The 19,251-nt window shown below is 42.1% G+C and overlaps 1 protein-coding gene across 1 annotated transcript in view; it reads right to left on the bottom strand.

The window, feature by feature from the left end:
• Positions 1-91: 91 nt before the first annotated feature.
• The window catches only part of HTR3B (5-hydroxytryptamine receptor 3B), a 40,275-nt gene continuing 21,115 nt past the window's right edge, over positions 92-19,251 (bottom strand). Inside the window, exons 5-9 of the mRNA XM_044277652.1 lie at positions 18,415-18,584; positions 17,189-17,346; positions 3,619-3,829; positions 2,280-2,477; positions 92-357 (exon numbers count right to left, since the gene is read on the bottom strand). Coding sequence (XP_044133587.1) covers positions 92-357; positions 2,280-2,477; positions 3,619-3,829; positions 17,189-17,346; positions 18,415-18,584 — 1,003 coding nt within the window. The remainder of the gene's footprint in view (positions 358-2,279; positions 2,478-3,618; positions 3,830-17,188; positions 17,347-18,414; positions 18,585-19,251) is intronic.

The raw sequence follows: 19,251 nt of genomic DNA, 5'->3' as shown, positions 1-19,251 counted from the left end.
CAGTTACTCAGTTTTATATGGGGATACATTCTGAATATAAATTGTAGGATGATGTATGAGGATAATATGTTATATTTCAATATTAGTTCATTCATGTAGGTACAGTGTATGAACTCCATGCCCACCATAAAAATGTAAGAGTAGCCGCATAGGTGGTAAAGAGCAGCAGATAGGCCCTGAACATAAGACTGTCTAATTTATAGCACAGATCGAGCCAATGGCTGTGCCAGGTTTCTTCTGACTCCATCTTCCGTACGTATGAACGGATAGAGGTCACCTCCTGTAGGATCTGGTCCATCAATGGATCCTCTGACATAGCTGGGTTCTGGAACACTTCATCAAAACCACAGAGGCTCTCTAGAATGTAAAAGAAATGTGTTGTCCTATTAGGGCATATAGATTATAAAGCATTGGGTCTTGTTCTGAAAAAATGGTGGCCGATTGATTTGAATGGGGGCTGTTTAAAGGGGTTTTCCAGAAGAACAGTACTTATGGCCTATCCTCAGGGTAGGCCATCAATATCTGAGTGGTGGGGTTCTGATTCCCAGCACCACAGCCAATCAGCTGCTAGAAGAGGCCATACTGCTTCAGTGAGTGTTGTGGTCTTCTCTCAGCATACCAAACATGGTGCTACACATTGAATAGTGATTATGCTTGGTATTGCAGCCTGTTCACATGAATGGTCCTGTTCATGTAACTGATGAACATGATATCACTAGCATAGGAAGGGGCAGCAGGGCTCATTAGAGCCCTGTGGCCTCCTCAAACTGATGAGATATTGAGGACCTATCCTGAAGATAGGTCATTAATATTTTACTCCCAAAAAAAAACCTTTAACTGAAATGTATTTCTGTAGGCACCCACATACTCCTAAAAGAATACCTTTCACCGCTCCTGACAGGCCTGTTTTAATAGCTTCATGCATTCCCCATGTAATAAGAATTCTGGAGCATCTATTCTTATGGCTCTATGTTGTGCCTTTCCTTTATTATTTCTACTAGAAGTTATGAATAAATTATTAGCCTTCAGTAAGGGTACAGAGGGGAGGTAACAAGTTGGGGGGGGGGGTGAGGGGGGTGTACCTGCACAGTTTCACTCTATCCAATCAGTGCTGCCATTGTCAGACTGTGCAGGTACACCCGCCCCAACTGGTTACCTCCCCTCTGTACCCTTACTGCAGACTGCTAGCAATTTATCCATAACTTCTAGTAGAAATAATAAAGTAATGGCAGAACACAGAGCCATGAGAATAGATGCTACAGAATTGTTATTACATGGGGAATGCATGAAGCTATTACAACATGCATGTCAGGAGTGGTAATAGGTTCTCTTTAATGATATCAGTCCATTAGAAGAGTATCAACGGCTGGAGTAACAGTGTTCCACTGAAATCCAAGAGAGACATTGAGGAAGGAATGGCATGGTGGACAACCCCCATGACCTACTCCTGGCAGGGTGACTTGATGATTGGAAGTGATTAAAAACTGTAAACAGTGATTATTAGTCAGAATGTAATTTACAGTGGGACCTCTTTAAAAAAACAGTTAATTGAGAAGACCACCCCCTTATCTAGACCAGCTTTTATATGACCCATTCATCTTTCTTGAGAGAATCATTCTTCTAAAAGACAATTTTTCAGTGCAAATTTTTTTGTCAACTAAGGCTACTTTCACAAAAGCGTTTTTGCTGGATCCGTCATAGATCAGCAAAAACGCTTCTGTTCTCATAATACAACCGTCTGCATCCGTTATGAACGGATCCGGTTGTGTTATCTTTAACATAGCCAAGACGGATCCGTCATGCACTCCATTGAAAGTCAATGGGGGACGGATCCATTTTCTTTTGTGTCAGAGAAAACGGATCCATCCCCATTGACTTACATTGTGTGTCAGGACGGATCCGTCTTGCTCTACACCACATCGCGGACAGAAAAACGCTGCTTGTAGCTTTATTCTGTCCGCGATGGGGATGCAGCCAAACGGAATGGAATGCATTCTGGTGCACTCTGTTTAGTTCAGTTCAGTTTTTTCCCCATTGACAATGAATGGGGATAAAACTGATGCGTTTTCCCCCAGCTATTGAGATCCTATGACGGATCTCAATAGCGGAAAGGTAAAGTGCAAGTGTGAAAGTAGCGATTACGTTTTCTTTTACTACTGAGGATGTGTTGAACTTTTTTTTTAATCTCTGGAGCCTCAAGCTCACCAAAGTGATCTATGACATCAGAAGATCAATTTTGTGTTTCATCAAAACTTAATAGGGCCTCATACTGTATATACCTGCCGTATAATTGGTTGAACCCATGGAGTTATCTTCTGTGTTTTCAGATTGACTGTGTCTTCTCTTGGACAGCATTGAACACTGAGATATCAGAAGATCTCCAGATGCATCTTTGTCAATGTGAAGAAATTTTATGACCACAATAGATTTGCCAAGGCTCAAAACCATGAGGGCCATGCATACAACAAAGAACACACCTATAGAAAAAATATAATATTTTTTTACACATCTCTCCAGTTACTAGTTCTCTAAAAAACATGTGAAGGATTTTTCCCAATAACTGCCCAAGGTGCTAAATGGTTCAAGACCTCTTAGCCTGAGAGGCTGTATCTATGCATTACATTGACAGACCATTAATTTCAATAGAAACAGTGTAATACATAAATTACAACTGAAGGCTAGTCGTCCCAGCAGAGGCAAAACCTGTGATTAACTTTTCATCCGAGAGGTCAACTCAAGTAGATAACTCCTTTAAAGAGGACATCAGCTATCCTGAAACATCTGTTTTATTAAAATGTTTTAGTTTCAATGAAATGCTCTCAGAAAAACTTTTTGGTCTTGTAGGAACCTTTATAGAGAGATACAACTCGAGACACAAATCATTAAATCTTTCCTTGCAAACGTATAATCTCATATAGTATGTCCTGGCAGCGAAGCACCATAGTAGCCAAGGACATATGTGATACGTTTTTTCTACTAAAGGTTCTAGTTCAGGTTGAATCTGGTTTTAAAACAAGCTTTGAGAGCAGCATAGATTTGCAGTTCTCACTTCAGCCTGTGTGAAGGAGCAGAGGAAGGGACGGCGAGGGTTGTGCTCTCTGATTGTCTCATATGGGGGATGTCTTCTGTTTTTCACTTGAAAAGATGTGATAAAATGAACTATTGTACATCTAAGGACTTCTGTTAGCCTAGATAGACCGTTTATTGACCCCATGATGTTTAAAGCTGTCCAGACTGTGGTCATAGGCATAGGTGATATATATGAATCCACATATTAACTTACATTTTTAGGAGATTTGTATCTAATCTTATACCTGGGTCAAACTTATAACCACTATTATTTTATGACCAATAAGCATTTTGATGCAAAGTTGCATGAGGGTGCTTATGTATATAATGTACTGGAATTGTAGTGGAATTTTAACAATGTGTCATATGTCTCTTTCATTTTTTTTGAAGGTTGGGTGTTATTTACAAGTCAAAATTATAAAAACTGTCCTGACTACCAGAGGTGCAAAATTACCAAAAACCCCTGGCAGTGAAAGGATTAAACACTGGACCAATCACTGGAAATTAGAGACATTTGCCACAGAATTAGTCATGGTTTGATATACTCACCAATTAATGGTACACTTAAGGCTGTAGCTGGTAGCTCATCTGCCATGTTAACCCTGAAGACCGTGTAGCCAACAAGAATGCTGGTTTTAAACATGATCCGAGTCCCGCTGTCAGGGGGCAGGTAGAAGCTCATGAGGTCCACAATCATAAGTAGAATGCTCGGAAGAAGAATGCCTACAATATACAGCAGGGGGCGGCGGCGAATAACAAGCTGGAAAACAAAGTAATTAAATGGTAATAAATAACATAAGGTTATACAAAGCATATCGGCAGCCAAGATTGTGCCGCTTGAAAGTGGGGTCTCTGCTTTGGGCAAAGGTTTCTTTATGTTAGCAAGAAAAAGGGCAGAAGGGTAGACAAATTTCCATTCTATCCAAGGATAGGTAAAAGAGGCACCATCAGGATGTGATGCTGTGAACATACTGACACGCAGGGCTTTATTCAGGGATCTGCATTTCTTTAAAGGCTATGTACACCTGTGGTACTCATTTTAGGCTAAAAATAATTTTTCCAAATTAGTCTTTATTAAAAATGATGAGCCATTTTCCCTGCACAGCTTTGAGTTTATTTACTAGCAGGATCGGCATTTTCTCTTTGCTCCATCAGGCAGCGAGCTGACAGGCTCCTTATCTCTGCTCTCTGACACTGTAAACACTAATTATAGCTCACTTCTTATCTTACTGATAATAACGTGGCTTAAATAAGTGTTTATAATCTTTTAGTATTTTAAAAATAAGGGTTATTAGATCACACAGCTAGAAAAAGTTAATCTTTGGTCACAGATTGGCTCAATATTTTTATTAAAGACCAATTTAAAAAAATATTTTTAGCCCAAAATGAGTACAATGCAATCATTAAAAAAAAAAATCCCGAAGGTATACATAGCCTTTAACTACTTACTTGTAATTCAAATGCAACAGGTTGGGGGCATGTCCTATATAAATGAGTGGGGCATAAGGAAAACTATTCTGCTAACTGATTAGTAAACCACTCTTCGGAACCTCCCTGTTGTCCATTCTCAATTGGCAAGTATGATTTGCATTAGGCAGCAGATTATATTATATTGTATTTACCACTATATGAGGACAATTCATAGAACTGCCAAAGAAGACTGGGTTATAAAATAAAAAGAAACACAGGGCAATAAAATCAATAGGAAATTATTCCATTACAAGAGGAAAGAAATAATGAGGGGGTCCTAAAGTACTATGCCTGTCCCCTTCCCTGGCCCTCCTTCAAACTAGATAATAAAAGGAAATGTGTCACCAAAAATGTAATCTGCCAGTTAAAACCAGATTGTAATACATAACCTTCATTTTCTGATGACACATTCACTTTAAGTCAGCGAGTACTGGTGGTTTATATTAAAGGGACCCTTCCATCAGAAAGGGGCATTTAAAAATAAATAAAAAATACTATATTTTCCAGCATTTATCCAGAGAGGTAAATGTCCTATACAGATATGTAACCCATCCTTTAGTTTACTGCTGCCAAAACAGAAAGATGTTATCTGTTAGTGTAATAGTGATCAGTAAAATTGGGATGACAATATGACAGCTCTATTGTTCTCTTGATGGCCCTAAAAAAAGATGTTTACAGAAAAGCATTGCACTGATCAGTGTAATGTGTGATGCTCTAATTAAGTCACTGCAGTGGCCTCTCTCTGGTTGCAGTGAATGGTCTGATTGACGAGGTCAAGCAAGGCTGTTTGGTGTACTAAAAGTCCAAAGTGGAAGATAAAGAGCCAGGACATGAAGAAGAATACATGGAGTGATTTCAAAAATTATATCCAGAATTTATATAATTTGAATGGGTTATCTAAAGTCCGCGTCTTATACATTGCATTCAGAATGTCTTCAAAGGTAGACCTTTTCACTTTTGTCACATTTTATGTTGCTGGTTAAATTTTTTTCCCCATCATTCCACACTCAATACCCCATAATGACAAAGTGAAACAATGTTCTTGGTCACCTCTCTTACCACGGCTCTTCTCCCTTGATTACTTCAATTTAAGAATTATGGAGGCCACTGTGCTCTTAGGACCTTTCAGTCCATTAGAAAAATGTTGTACCTTTCTCCAGATCCTTGCCCCCACACAATCCTGTCTCAGGGATCTACAGGCAGTTCTTTCCTCCTCCTGGCTTGTTTTTCCCATTTGATATGCGTTGTCTGCTGTAAGATCTTATATAGACAGGGGCATGTCTTTCCAAATCTTCTCCAATCAACTGAATTTACCAAAGGTAGACTCCAATCAAGATGTAAAAACAGCTTAAAGATGATCAAAAGAAGTGTGAGGCACCCATAGCTAAATTTCATGTGCCATAGCAAAGGGTCTGAATACTTATGTCTAGAGATGAGCAAAGCATGCTTCAGATGTTACATCCAAAGTTGCTTTGTTCATAACTTCGGATTAATACTGTATGTAGATCTGTCGCGGTACAGTATTACAATATATGGGCTCTGATGAGCCGTTTAAGTATTCGCAAAGTTGTGTGTGACGTCGTTGAATAACTTCGGTATTCAATTGAATTGAAGTAGAAAACCACTTTAAACTTTGAAACCAAACATGACTTCAAGACATTCATATGAACATTCTTGTTCCAAACCACTACCATTTATTTCCACATGTGTACACAACCTTGACCAGCTATAAAACAACCTCACCCCACCAGCTATCACACCACAATTCCCACAATCCTGAATCTGCAATGTGTTCACTGCTACCTTCCCCTTTCCCAGTCCCAGAACAACAACATGGCCTACCAGTTTTACATTTTCTATATGTTATGTGGTCAAATTGATGTGATCTCCTGAAAGTCATCTCTATATCCAAATCCAAGCTTTTGTCCCAGGTGGGCGAAGCAGACTGGCAAGGCTAAAAGCCTTTAAAAAACTAAAATCTGCCCAGAAACCCTGAGACAAGCTTGAGTTTACATTTTTCCTTCTCCTTCACTCCCACCTGGTATAAGTTGCAGAGGGATAAAACCAAATTTAGAGTTCAGGCAACATCCTCGGGATCAATCCCACCACCGTCAGCGACACAATAACTCCTCTTTCCTCCATATTTTAGCCATTGGACCTTGGAGTCAGCTCAACAGACCTTGCGAGTGGCAGTAGAGTGTCAGGCCTTGAGGACTTCCACCTCTAACCTTCCCACCAAGGGGAGGTTGGGGAAAGGCATTTTAGGGGGTCATAATTCCTGGGAGATACCAGATACGGAGCTCCCTCAGCTGCATTAAAGGCCCTTTACCCCACTCCCTGTCTACTGTGGGTGACCCTGGCTATGGTTGACCCAGAGGGGTGCCCAGCAGAAGACTCAGCCCTTGCAGAGAGTCAGCATAGGAATGGATTTTAATGACAGATCCGCTGACCGGTTCTAGAAGCTTGGAGTGATTTTCAATCTCCTGATAAAATTAGAGAGGTGACATACAAGGGGGAAATGTCGTTGCTGCTAGCTTCAGGAACACTACAGGAAGTGTTAGGAGACCAGATGAGTAGGGAAAAGTACAAAAAAAAACTATTTGTGTTTAGTTAACTGCCTTTTATTTTTTCCTTACTATTAGCATTACACTGTGGAAAAAAAACTGTACCTTTAAGGGGGGCTTGCTGTATACACTATTGTTTTGAATTCCCATTGATGGTAATGAAAGAAATAAATCTAATTGGGAATTTGTACATGATGAGCACACAGAAGATGAAATAGAGGCCCTACGGTGTTAGCCTAATTGCTCTGCTGCTCGTCTAACCTTCTGCTGGTTCATTTGATAAGGTTCTCTTTATGATGCTATGAATTTCGGAAGCGCTCATTTATTCCACACATAATTCTCCCCCCCTCCTCTTTATTTCACCCTCTGCTCATTTGTGAGCCATTGTCGCAATGATAATGATTTTGCCATTAAAGCTGAAATCACTGCTGCATGAGAGAGCTATGTCCCATGCCGGCCATTCATCTCCCTGTGTTTTGCGTGGTTATCTTGTCTTGCCAGGGTCGTTGCTAGTTCTGGACATGCCAAAGCAGAGGAAAAAGGGTGTCAGCTTGGAGATCAGTTATCATGAAAGACTGGGGCACACAGGTTAATTATAACGTCACAGAGAAAACGTATTATTCGGTGCCCAGTAATGCCCTTGGTTCTACTAAAGGAAGTCTATTGTGCAAGTTTTGGAGACAAAGTATGGCCGTATTCATGGCAAGATCCACTGTCCTACATGCCATTTTGTGTACTGCTCATCTATTCTATGTGTGATGTAAAGTGATGTTCCAGAAAAAAACACATTAGGGCTTCAATGAAAGTAAGTGAGCCCATGTTTAATTCATTGTGAGCGCTGTGACCAGCTGCATTCACTCTCTGCACATAGATGTTACTGGAGTATGAAAAGAATAAAGGGGGAATATCAGCCTTATGATGTTATAATGATTTTTAAAACATTTCAGCCACTTCAGCTGGGTGAGAACCAACATGAAACCAATTCCATATTTCCTAGAATTCTTAAAGTAATCATCCAGAATGAGAAAAAATATGTCTGCTTCCTACCAAAACCAGTGCCACACCTGTCCAGATGTTGTTTCAAAGAAGGATAATGCACTTCTAAGCTACAGGGTGGGAACATATAGTGGTCAATTGAGTGCCTGTAGGTCCCTAATATGGATGCAACATCTACTCGTTACAGTGTTTTCCAGGTCCTCGCCGATATCTCCATCCTGGTCCCTCTTGAAACACAGTAAGTGACTGCTCAACCAATCACTGGCATCAGTGGTGACCAGCCTTTACTATCGATTGGCTGAGTGGCTATTTCCTGGAAGGGCCAGAATAGAGAGACTGGTAAAGGACCTAGAAAACAGTCAATGATCAGTGACATGAGTCATTCCACCATGAAAAGTTATCATGAACCTAGAGGCACAAGTATCTGGTCTATGGAGGTCAGACCATTGGGATTCCAACCAGTCATAAAAACAGGGTCTTGGAGACCCTGTAGTGAATGGAGCGATGGTTGGGCATACGAGCTGCTGCTTCATTCAATCTCTTGGGAACCACTGGAGGCAGCCAAGTAGAATGTTTGCCTATCTCTGGCAGACCCATAGATGATGACTTCTCATGGTGATATAACCCCTTTAAGGCATATATCTACTAATAAATGTGGCAACTACATTGGTGCTTCCCTTTACAACTTAAGGTGATGGAGAATGCATTATGATATAGTCATTTTTGACTACACATTGGGGCACATTTACTAAACTAAATGAACCATAATTTAGGCTGAATTTGTACCAAAAAACTGGCCTTCATGTATCATGCCAGATTTATTATGTGTTTTACATATTTTTTGCTCCTCGTTAGACAAAGGACTATGGCTTAGAGGAAAAGGGGACATGGCTTGGCAGAAATAGGCGTTAGGTCATAGCCTAAATTCAGTATTAGTCAATGTCTACTGAAGCATTCCAAAGACAAAATCGGAAAATGGTCCAGTTCATTTAACCCTTCTTCGTGTGAATGCTCGGATACAACAGGAATAACAGAGAACAGAAATTGGAATGGAAAATGTCTGCTCTTAGAGGAAAACGCACAGTACAGTCAAGTATTTATCCATCTTATGCCTCTCTCTCCTCGATGAATCTGTACACATCCATGTGTCTCCATGCCATCCCTCTAACAGGTAATGGTGTGTGGCCTAATAGCTGTTTCTTGCATTACTTGATGTGCAGCTGTGTATTGCATAGAACACTTGCTATCCTGTTTTGCAGTAATGAGGCTATATGGCTCATATGCAAATTAACGAGCTGTAGAATTCCAGCTTAGAGAAAGACGACGTCTATTTGTAATTCTGAGCTAAACCACCAATTCTGGTCCTACAGAAACTAGATAATAATGTTCCCCATTTGTTTTCATGGTTAATACAATCAATGGATCTTGAAATGCTTGGATTACCCAGACTACGAGTTTCCCGTCTAGTGCAAACCCTAATTTTCTATCTGCTCTAGATACATTTTCTAGAAGCATATGTAAATCATCTACTCATATGATTAGAGATGAGTGAATTTCTCAAAAATTCAAATAGGTCAGTTTGACGAATTTTACGAAAAAAAGATTTGTTTTGATCCAAATTTATTTGTGGTGAATTGCGTTAAAAACAGCTATTTCCTGACTACAGAGAGACTGTATAGTGGTGTACAACACTGTGCCTTGCAGTAACAGACATAGGGTCAGTATGACACGCAGATGACAGGCGTCGCTCTTAGAATCACTACACACTTCACTTATTTGTGCAGTTATGGGGCCAAAAAGGACCAAATAACTTGTGTGAACTCAGCCTTACAGGTCAATGCTAGCGCCAGGGATAAAGAGCGTGGCAGAGACCCAAGATCCTACTATTGCGTGAAAGAGCGCACTGCTTTTACACCGTCGTCAGCTGACTCCACATAGATGTCTACAGAACCTGTTCTATTAAATGCTTATACAAGTAGAGCCCCCCTGACAGAGTGGAGAGGGTGTCAGCAGTAAGTTTGTGTTGACGTCACTGATTATTTTGCCCTTCCTCTGAACCTTCAGAACAATAACCCACAAAAAACAGATCCTGTCTGTGGAGCATCCGCCTTCACTCGGTCAGCATTTGGTCAGTAATCCATCAGTATTGCTAAAGCCAGAAAAACAGGAGTGGATCCAAAACAGAGATGACACGTGAATGGAATATTTGCATGTCTTTTGTGTTTTGTACCCACTCCTGCTTTTGGCTACCAAATCATAAGCCGATTCACTAGTCAGACCACACATGGAGTACAGTACCCTGAAAGATTATCAACATCAGGGTTATTCACTTTAGAAAAAAGACGACTGAGGGGAGATCTAATTACTATGTATAAATATATCAGGGGTCAGTACAGAGATCTCTTCCATCATCTATTTATCCCCAGGACAGTGACTGTGATGAGGGGACATCCTCTGCGTCTGGAGGAAAGAAGGTTTCTATTCAAACATAGAAGAGGATTCTTTATGGTAAGAGCAGTGAGACTATGGAACTCTCTGCCTGAGGAGGTGGTGATGGGGAGTACAATAAAATAATTCAAGGGGGGCTTGGATGAATTTCTGGAGTGTAATAATATTACAGGCTATAGCTACTAGAGAAGGGTCGTTGATCCAGGTAGTTCTTCTAATTGCTTTATTGGAGTCTGGAAGGAATTTGTTCCCCCTTAAGTGGGGACAATTGGCTTGTACCTCACAGGTTTTTTTTTGCCTTCCTCTGGATCAACTTGCAGGATAACAGGCCGAACTGGATGTATAAATGTCTTTTTTTTTGCCTTATATACTATGTCACCCATGAGCTGCCACTGGCTAACATCGAAATTACACAGGGAAGTCCCTCTGTCCATCTGTATGATCAAGAAATCATTTATGGCCTTTCTCTGTTTATATAATCAGTCCAATATATGGTGGGTGGAATTCCAACAGGTGGAAACTTCGCATATCAGCCTATGTTGGGGGAAGCCGTTCTATCGTTGCAGCTCAAGGAGGGTGTGCTTTGCAGAGTACGAGTGTAAAAAGTGCATGCAAATTTTCCTGGCTCAGCCCTCCTTGACGCAGCGCCGACACCATGTTCTTCCCATTGTCGGTGACCATGGTTCCGATTTTGAGTTGTCGAGGAGAAAGCCAGGATTCGATTTCTTGATGAAGGACGCTGAGCAGTTCCTCCCCTGTGTGACTTCTTTCGCCCAGGCAAACTACAGTAGGTGCAGAACAGTTTGACACAGCCGTGTCCTGCACATGTAGTATGCTGATGGAGCACTGTGAATTGTCCCTGCAGTGAAGTCTGAGGATACGGTGGAGGATGAGGAGGCAGAGGCGGACATTGTTGGAGGACCAACGGCGTGAGAACATGGAGGTGGAAGTGGCGTCACCTGGCCAAGTTGCTGGTGTGGCTGGGCATGAACCACATTTACCCAGTGGGCCGTAAAGGACATATATTGTCCTTGACCGTAGTTACAGCTCCACACGCATACCCTGCTGTGCACTTTGGCATACACCGACAGTATCAAGGACTAGTGTTGAGCGGCAGGGGCCATTTTCGAATTTGCAATATTTCGGAAATATTTTGTCGAATATTCGTTAGGAGTAGTGTTGATTGCAAATTTTTGTAATGACAATTTCCGCAATGAGAATTTTCGTAATGCGAATCAATGAGATCGTGAAAACTCAGATGGCATATTCTAACCCATCAGAAGTTCAGATTGGAAAAAAATTACAACTATAAAAAAAAAAAAGATTATAGCACTATATTAGCTAAATTGTTCTACATTCATTTTTTTTTATATATATTAGCTATATTGCTATATATTCTTGGTTTAGAATATTACGAATATTCTAAAAAACAAATATATTAGTTTTTTAGAATATTCGTCTTTTTTTTTATCTGTACAGTTTTTGGCATACTCCTCCCCAACAAGCGACTCCGTCACCATGGAAACTCCTGGGGGTTAGAATATACCATTAGATCTGAGTTTTCACGATCTCTTTAATACTTATTACAAAAATTTGCATTACGAAAATTCGTAATCAACACTACTCCTAAAGTCAAAGATATTGCAGCCTTCTCATTGGCCCACAAGCTAGAAGCAGGGAGAGATCATGTGTACTGAGTTTAAAAAAAAACTTGAATATTCGAAATTACAAATTCATATCACTATATTCTAAATATTTGCAAATTCTCGAAGTGCCTATATTCGCAATAAAAATTCGCAATTCGAACACTATCAAGGACTGGCCCATCTTCTGTTCTACATAGCTGTACAGGGCTTGTACTGCCTTTTTGGCAAAGAAATGACGGTTTGGGACTCTCCACCTCGGCTCGGCACAAATTATCAGTTCTCTGAATGGTGGTGAGTCCACCACTTGGAAAGGGAGGGACTGCAGCACTAGCAACTTGGCCAGGAGTACGTTTAGCTTCTTTGCCATTGGATGAGTGCACGCATACTGTTGTCTCTTGGCAATTGCTTCGGTGATCTATTGCTGACGGAATGACTGACAAGGAGTAGGAAGAGCAGGAGCATCAGGACCAGCAAATGATGGGAAGGACAGACAGCTCACTTCGGCTGAGGTGGTGGAGCCTTGACTGAATGAAATTGGGTGCGTGCCACTGGGTGTTGTAGCGGTTGCTGCGGCAGGCTGGGCCACCACATCGGAACCACGGTTTTCCTGGGCCACTTTATGGTGATGCTGCATGTGTTGACGCAGGGCGGAAGTACCAACATTGGTACCCTGGCAACGCTTCACCTTCTGCCTACAAATCAGCAAATGGCCATGTTCACCTCCGGCGGCCTAACAAAAAATTGTCACACCGCCGAGTATGGCATTTTCCCCCCAACACTCCGCGCTGACTGCCTGCTACTGCTGCCTCCGTGAACCCCTGCACCGCTGCTGCGAAGCGAGGGGGTTTACCCCATGCACGTTTGGCTCCCGACCTCCCACTGCTGCCAGCCTGCTGACTCACTGCCATGCATTTCCTTAAGGGATGGTGCACATCACTTCCTGTGTTTTATGAGTTGGATCATGTGACCTTGCCAACCAATTCTAGCCCTCCTGCACATATATAAGTGGCTCAACTCTCTTGCCAGATGCCTTAGTGTCAAGGTCTGTGTGTCCTGCTAAGGTTTCTGATAGCCGCTTGTGTTCCTGACTCGTACCTGTGTTCCTGGACTCTGCTACCTGTTTGAACCCTGCCTGCTTGCCTTGACTCTCCTGTTACCAATCCGGATTGCCTGACCTATACCTGTGCTGCATGCCCTGACCTATTGCCTGTCTGACTTTGCCTCTGCCTCATCCTTTGGTCCTGCACTGTTGCTCCTGGTAACGACATAGTGTTCCCCTCGGGAAAGTCTATTCCTACCCTCAGGGGTACTGAGAAGATCAAGGGGTTCACTTAGACAACGCCCTTAGAGGAGTTCAAACAGTCTCAGAGCCAGAGGGACAAATGGTCTTAGAGGGACAAATGATCTCAGAGCCAGGAGCCTGACCGCTCGCAACACTTGCTCCTACGCGACTCTCATCATCACTACTTGCCTGCCTACCGGAGTAAGCGGCGGATGTCTACTCCAGATCTTGGTCAGGCAGTAGCTGCTTACTGTCCTCTAGTAGCTCGTCTTCGCTGAAAAGCGGAGCCGAGACTACAGCATATAATACTTCTCGCGCTGAGGGAACTGAAAATGACAGAGGAAGGTTGAGGACAGGTGGGGGCACAGGGCCTGCTCCCAGGCCATGTCAACTAAGCTTTGTTTCAGAGGAACCCACCGCCTCTTGGCTGGGGGTGTCTGATGTCACTTGCGATGAAGTCAAAGACCGAGTCAACCATTCAAGCATCGCTGGGTTGCTGGTCAAGACACAACCACTAGATTACACCGGGAGCTCAGGTCTCTCGCTGCGAATCCTGCTGCCACCCCCACTTCTTCTACTGCCTGCGACAGAAACATTTTGGCCACTACCCGTTACCTTTGAAGGGCATGTCACCTGTCTGTCTGACATGCTGTATAATAAAAGAATTTAACTAAAATTAAAATAATACTGTACCTCCCATAAAAGGCTGTAGTACAATGTAACTTCACTACAGAACGGCAATTAAGACGTATTCTTTTTCCTATTACTACACCCCAAAAAAGAAATATAACAATCCCAATTCACCGGAGAAGGGCTAATGGGATGTACGTATATTTCCTTTTAATACACCACGTAAATGGCTGTAGTACAATGTAACTTCACCGCTGAACGTCAATTAAGCGGTATTTCCCTATTAATACACCCCCCTAAAATAATGTAGAACAATATAAAATCAATGTAGAACGGCTAATAGGATGTACATATCTTTCCTATTAATACACCCGTAAGTAGCTATATCACTTGCATCCCAATAACAAGCAAGGTTTGCTGGAATTACTGATGTATCATAAAGTCCAAACAACCTAAAAGCAACCTAATTTGGATCCCCAGTTAGTGCAGCAAGGTGTAATAGAATCGCTCCTATTACCCAGTCTGTACACTCTCCTATTGGACCCTGTTCTCCTTTTACAGTGTGGATAATGCCTCCCTATCCTTTCACTACACCTTGAATAATCTTTCCCTGAACTTGGAAATAGTTTTTGCAGCACAATAAAGTCTTTCCTAGCACTGGCGTCTCTAGCGTCTGCTGACGTCTCTCCCTGCACTAAGTACACTGGAAAATGGCAGAATCCAAGATGGCTGAGGCTATTTATAGGGCTGTGATATCACAGGGGCTGGCTGCTGATTGGCTGCATGCACGGCATTGTGGGTGATCCCTTGCTCCATTTCCTAAAAGCCATTTTAGGAAAAAATGTGATTCGTTACCACGAAGCGTGAGGAAATTAGGCTTAGGTGTGAATCAAATTTTTTCTGAAATTCAGATCGAATTCCACTTTGTCAACTTCGATTCGCTCATCTCTATATATGATCGAAAGGGAATAATTAAAATGTGTCTGCATGGATGCCCTTTCCATATATCGATACAGTCATGTGCAGAGTTATTGACACAGATTAGCTCTGCACATAACGCACAACAGCCGATTTCAATTATGGCAACATTTATTTTCTTCTCAGCTATGGAACCATACTGATGGAAAAGTGGGTGCTTGGCATGGAACATACTGTTTTGTTGGTATGCATGGTCACAAACCTGGGCATCAGGACAGCCGACAATATGCAAGCATGTCACTCGGGTCTAGATATGTAATTTTTTTCTAGGGGTTCACATCAGAAGACCAACACCAACAGTATCAAGACTGGAATGAATGCTCTTTTCCATCACTTGTAGAATATAAGGTAGGATAGCCTTTGGCTGGTTGCTACCTCCAGTTTTTGCATGCTTGGCAAAAGTGATGGTCAGTTCACATTGTTCGCCCGCGAACATATGCGGTCTGCCATCTTTTTTCACAAGTCCGGCGAGGCACGGGTAAGCCCTTACCTGTGCCTGTGCGCGAGCCAGTCTGAAAACAAGTGCGGTCAGCGGGAGCAGGCAGTTCCGAGAACAGCCACCGGGGGCCTTCATCGGGCTGTTCTCGGAACTGCCTGCTCCCGGTGACCGCATTTGTTTTCAGACCGGCTCGTGGCACAGGCACAGGTAAGGGCTTACCTGTGCCTCACCGGACTTGTGAAAAAAGATGGCAGCCCGCATATGTTCGCAGGCGAACAATGCGAACTGGCCATCACTGCTCGGCAATCCTTCATTCACAGCCGTAGGAGCTTGAAAAATAGTTGAGCGCTGGCTTGTTTTCAGAACTTCCCTCATGATGAATGAAGAGCTGTGTGCTCTCCTTGATTTCAGGGGTCCCATTCTCTAGATGGGAGCAGGTCAAAAAGGTGGGACCCGCAAATATCTGACATTAATGGTACAGGTGAAAATCGAAAAATTAGAATATCGTGCAAAGTTCATTTATTTCAGTAATGCAACTTAAAAGGTGAAACTAACATATGAGAGAGACTCATTACATGCAAAGCGAGATATTTCAAGCCTTTATTTGTTATAATTTGGATGATTATGGTTTACAGCTTATGAAACCCCAAAGTCTCAATTTTGAGGTCCCCTTTGCTCAGGAGGTATGGAATAATTAGCTGACTAGAGTGTGACACTTTGAGGCTAGAATATTGAACCTTTTCACAAAATTCTCATTTTAAGCTGCATTAATGCAATTCCTTTTAATTAACATTACTGAAATAAAGGGACTTTTGCAAAATATTCTAATTTTTCGAGTTTCACCTGTATATCCAAGCAACATACCATCAATGTCCCAGATGGGAATACCCCTTTAAACCATATTGAAATAGTATTATATCATCAAAATGCTTGCTTAAATACAGTTTTTATGACGTTTAAACATATTTTTTAAGAATCCTGTTGATTTTTTTTCCATATCAACATCTACAGCATATATATTTTTTTCATCTAAAGCCTCACAATTGGCTGATACTGCAGAGATCACTTCTCATTGACATCACAGGATTTCAATGGAAGGTGACACCTATATGTGTAAACGATAATTAGTGATGGTCACAGCTGGGTGTTAGCAGACCCAGATCAGCCCTGCAGTCAGGCTCAACAACCTTGTACAAAACCTCTCGGGGCTGTATCTCCCCCCCCCCCCCCCTTCCTCCCTGTAACTGGGGCTAATATGTCAACCCCAATTACAGGAGAAATCATCAATAAAAAATGTAATGTTAAATAATCCCCAAAGTTCTTGCATGACTTTAAAATAAAAAAAAATAATAATAAAAAAAGGTCCCTACACACCACACCACTGCTTCTAGTCCTGCCAATGGAGACCATAATCCATACATCCCATATATCAAAATGTCCATTACAGAAAGGGGACATCAAGTCCACTATATCTCCGAAAACAAACGTGCAACAATTATTTATATATAACCAAATGGAAATAAAAGTAATGTGGTCTGGAAGGGGGTAAAGGGTCCAGTCTGGAATTGGTTAAGCATAACTTCTATGTTAAGATTTATGACATATATAGATAAATACATAGATAGATTGAATATGTTGACTAAACCGATTAAAAACTTTCACATACATTAAATTGGACCTGAGCGAAGCTTCCGCCATGGGTATGTAGAATCTCATAGTTGGAGGGTACAGACAGAAGTTCCCACTCTCCGTCATTTAAGAATATACTTTTGTCATTGCTGATTTCCTCATAGCTCCTCCAGATGGACAGATTGAGATCATTCACTAAGACAAAAAAACAATCCATACAGTTACATATGTTGTTCACAGGATTATCACAAGTCGTTCTTTTTCAATTACACATATAGCAGATCTGATACAAACGCAAAAACACAAATGCAATCGCACTCTGCAACCAGCACTCTGCCCTGCCTCTATGCTGGATGTTGAATGAGGCATTGGTGTACATTTTGGCCAAAGCGTAATAAGCCACTCACCACGTCAAAGTCGCCTCCATGAGTGGTCCCTAACACTAGTTCCTACCCATTATGGGCCATGACAGCCACACAAAGTCCAGGGAGCGCAGGCACAGCATGCACGCCAAGCATGCTGTGGCTCCAGGAGAAGTATATAGTGGGCTCAGCATGCATGTTAGTACTTGCATCCCTGGATTCGATGGAAGCTGTAATGGCAACGGACGGGGTTAAAAGCAGAGTGTGCTTGGCGTGCATGCTGTACCTACACTCCCTGGACTTTGTGTGGCTATCATGGCCCATAACAGGTAGGAACTAGTGTTAGGGACCACTCATGGAGGCAACCTTGACGTGGTGAGTGGCTTATTACGCTTTGGCCAAATGTACACCAATGCCTCATTCAACATCCAGCATAGAGGCAGGGCAGAGTGCTGGTTGCAGAGTGCGATTGCATTTGTGTTTTTGCGTTTGTATCTGTATTTCGCCATAGCAATGTGCACCTACATAGGGTTGTGCTGACTGAACCCCCCATATAGCATATCTGGCCATTCTGATCAGATTCATGTTGGCCAAACTTCTAATGTGTATGGGGGGCCTCTTTACTTTCTCACAGTGGCAGATTTCAGGGGAGAGAAGGATTCCAACATTCCTGATCCTTCATACTTAAAGAGGACCTGTAACCTCTCCTGATATTTCCATTTTAGTGACTGCTTAAATTCCCCGTGGAGCAACTATTCAAGTTGCGCCATTCATTTATTATATTGTACCTTCTAGAAGTTTTGAATAAATTGATAGGAAACAAGTCACCTATTTTTACGGACTGTCCAGATACTTCTGGATGGTTGGCAACCCTGCCTGAACGTCCCGCCACACCCATTACCTGTATGCAAACAGCTGCTGAAGGTCAGACTGCAGTTCTGTATATCAAAAGGGAAGGCGTACGTCTCCAGATTGCAGGCTGACACCACCTGCATGGGCTTGTAGTTCCTGATCATTCCAGAAGAGCTCACGTACACATACGGTAAATCAGGAGACTTCCCATCTTCTACACTGTAGGGCACAAATTGGCTTGTGTCACCCGATGTGCTTTATAACAGGACAGATAAATCATGTCATCAGCATTGAAATGATAACTTAGAAATATCTGAGCTAGGTCCACATGATCACAGATCTTATGTATAGGATAAGCTAGCCATACACGTGACATCTAGGGCTATCAGCCGAGTGCTCGTTCAGCCGAAGGCTATCTCTCCTGATCCTCCTATGCAAATGGTGGAGCATACGTATGTAGTAAACGGGGAGAAGGTAGAAAGCCAATGCCGGGAAGTATCTTATCTCCCCGCTAACAAAAGGATCAGGCCATTAAATCCAATTTGCCCGGTTGGGAGGCCACCATACACATTAGGCGGTCAGCCAACCCCGCCGAAATCGATGGTTTGATCCATACACATAAAATGTGTAGGACCAACTTTAGCTTAATTATGGTCCTTTTGCTGTCAATTTTCACCTTTCTTTTCATGTGAATTTAAAGAGTTTTAGATTATGGTGAGAAACTGAGGCAGATTTTTTAAAACTGGTGCAAAGGAAAACTGGCTTAGTTGCCCACAGCAACCAATCAGATTCCACCTTACATTCCTCAGAGCTCCTTTAGAAAATTAAAGGTGCAATCTGATTAATTGCTATGGGCACCAGTTTTGCCAAATCTCTCCCTACAAAA

Source organism: Bufo gargarizans, chromosome 2 (assembly GCF_014858855.1).
Source record: "Bufo gargarizans isolate SCDJY-AF-19 chromosome 2, ASM1485885v1, whole genome shotgun sequence".
In the NCBI taxonomy this organism is placed as follows: domain Eukaryota; kingdom Metazoa; phylum Chordata; class Amphibia; order Anura; family Bufonidae; genus Bufo; species Bufo gargarizans.
Note: the sequence above shows the minus strand (reverse complement) of the source record. Positions and strands in the feature narration are given on the sequence as shown.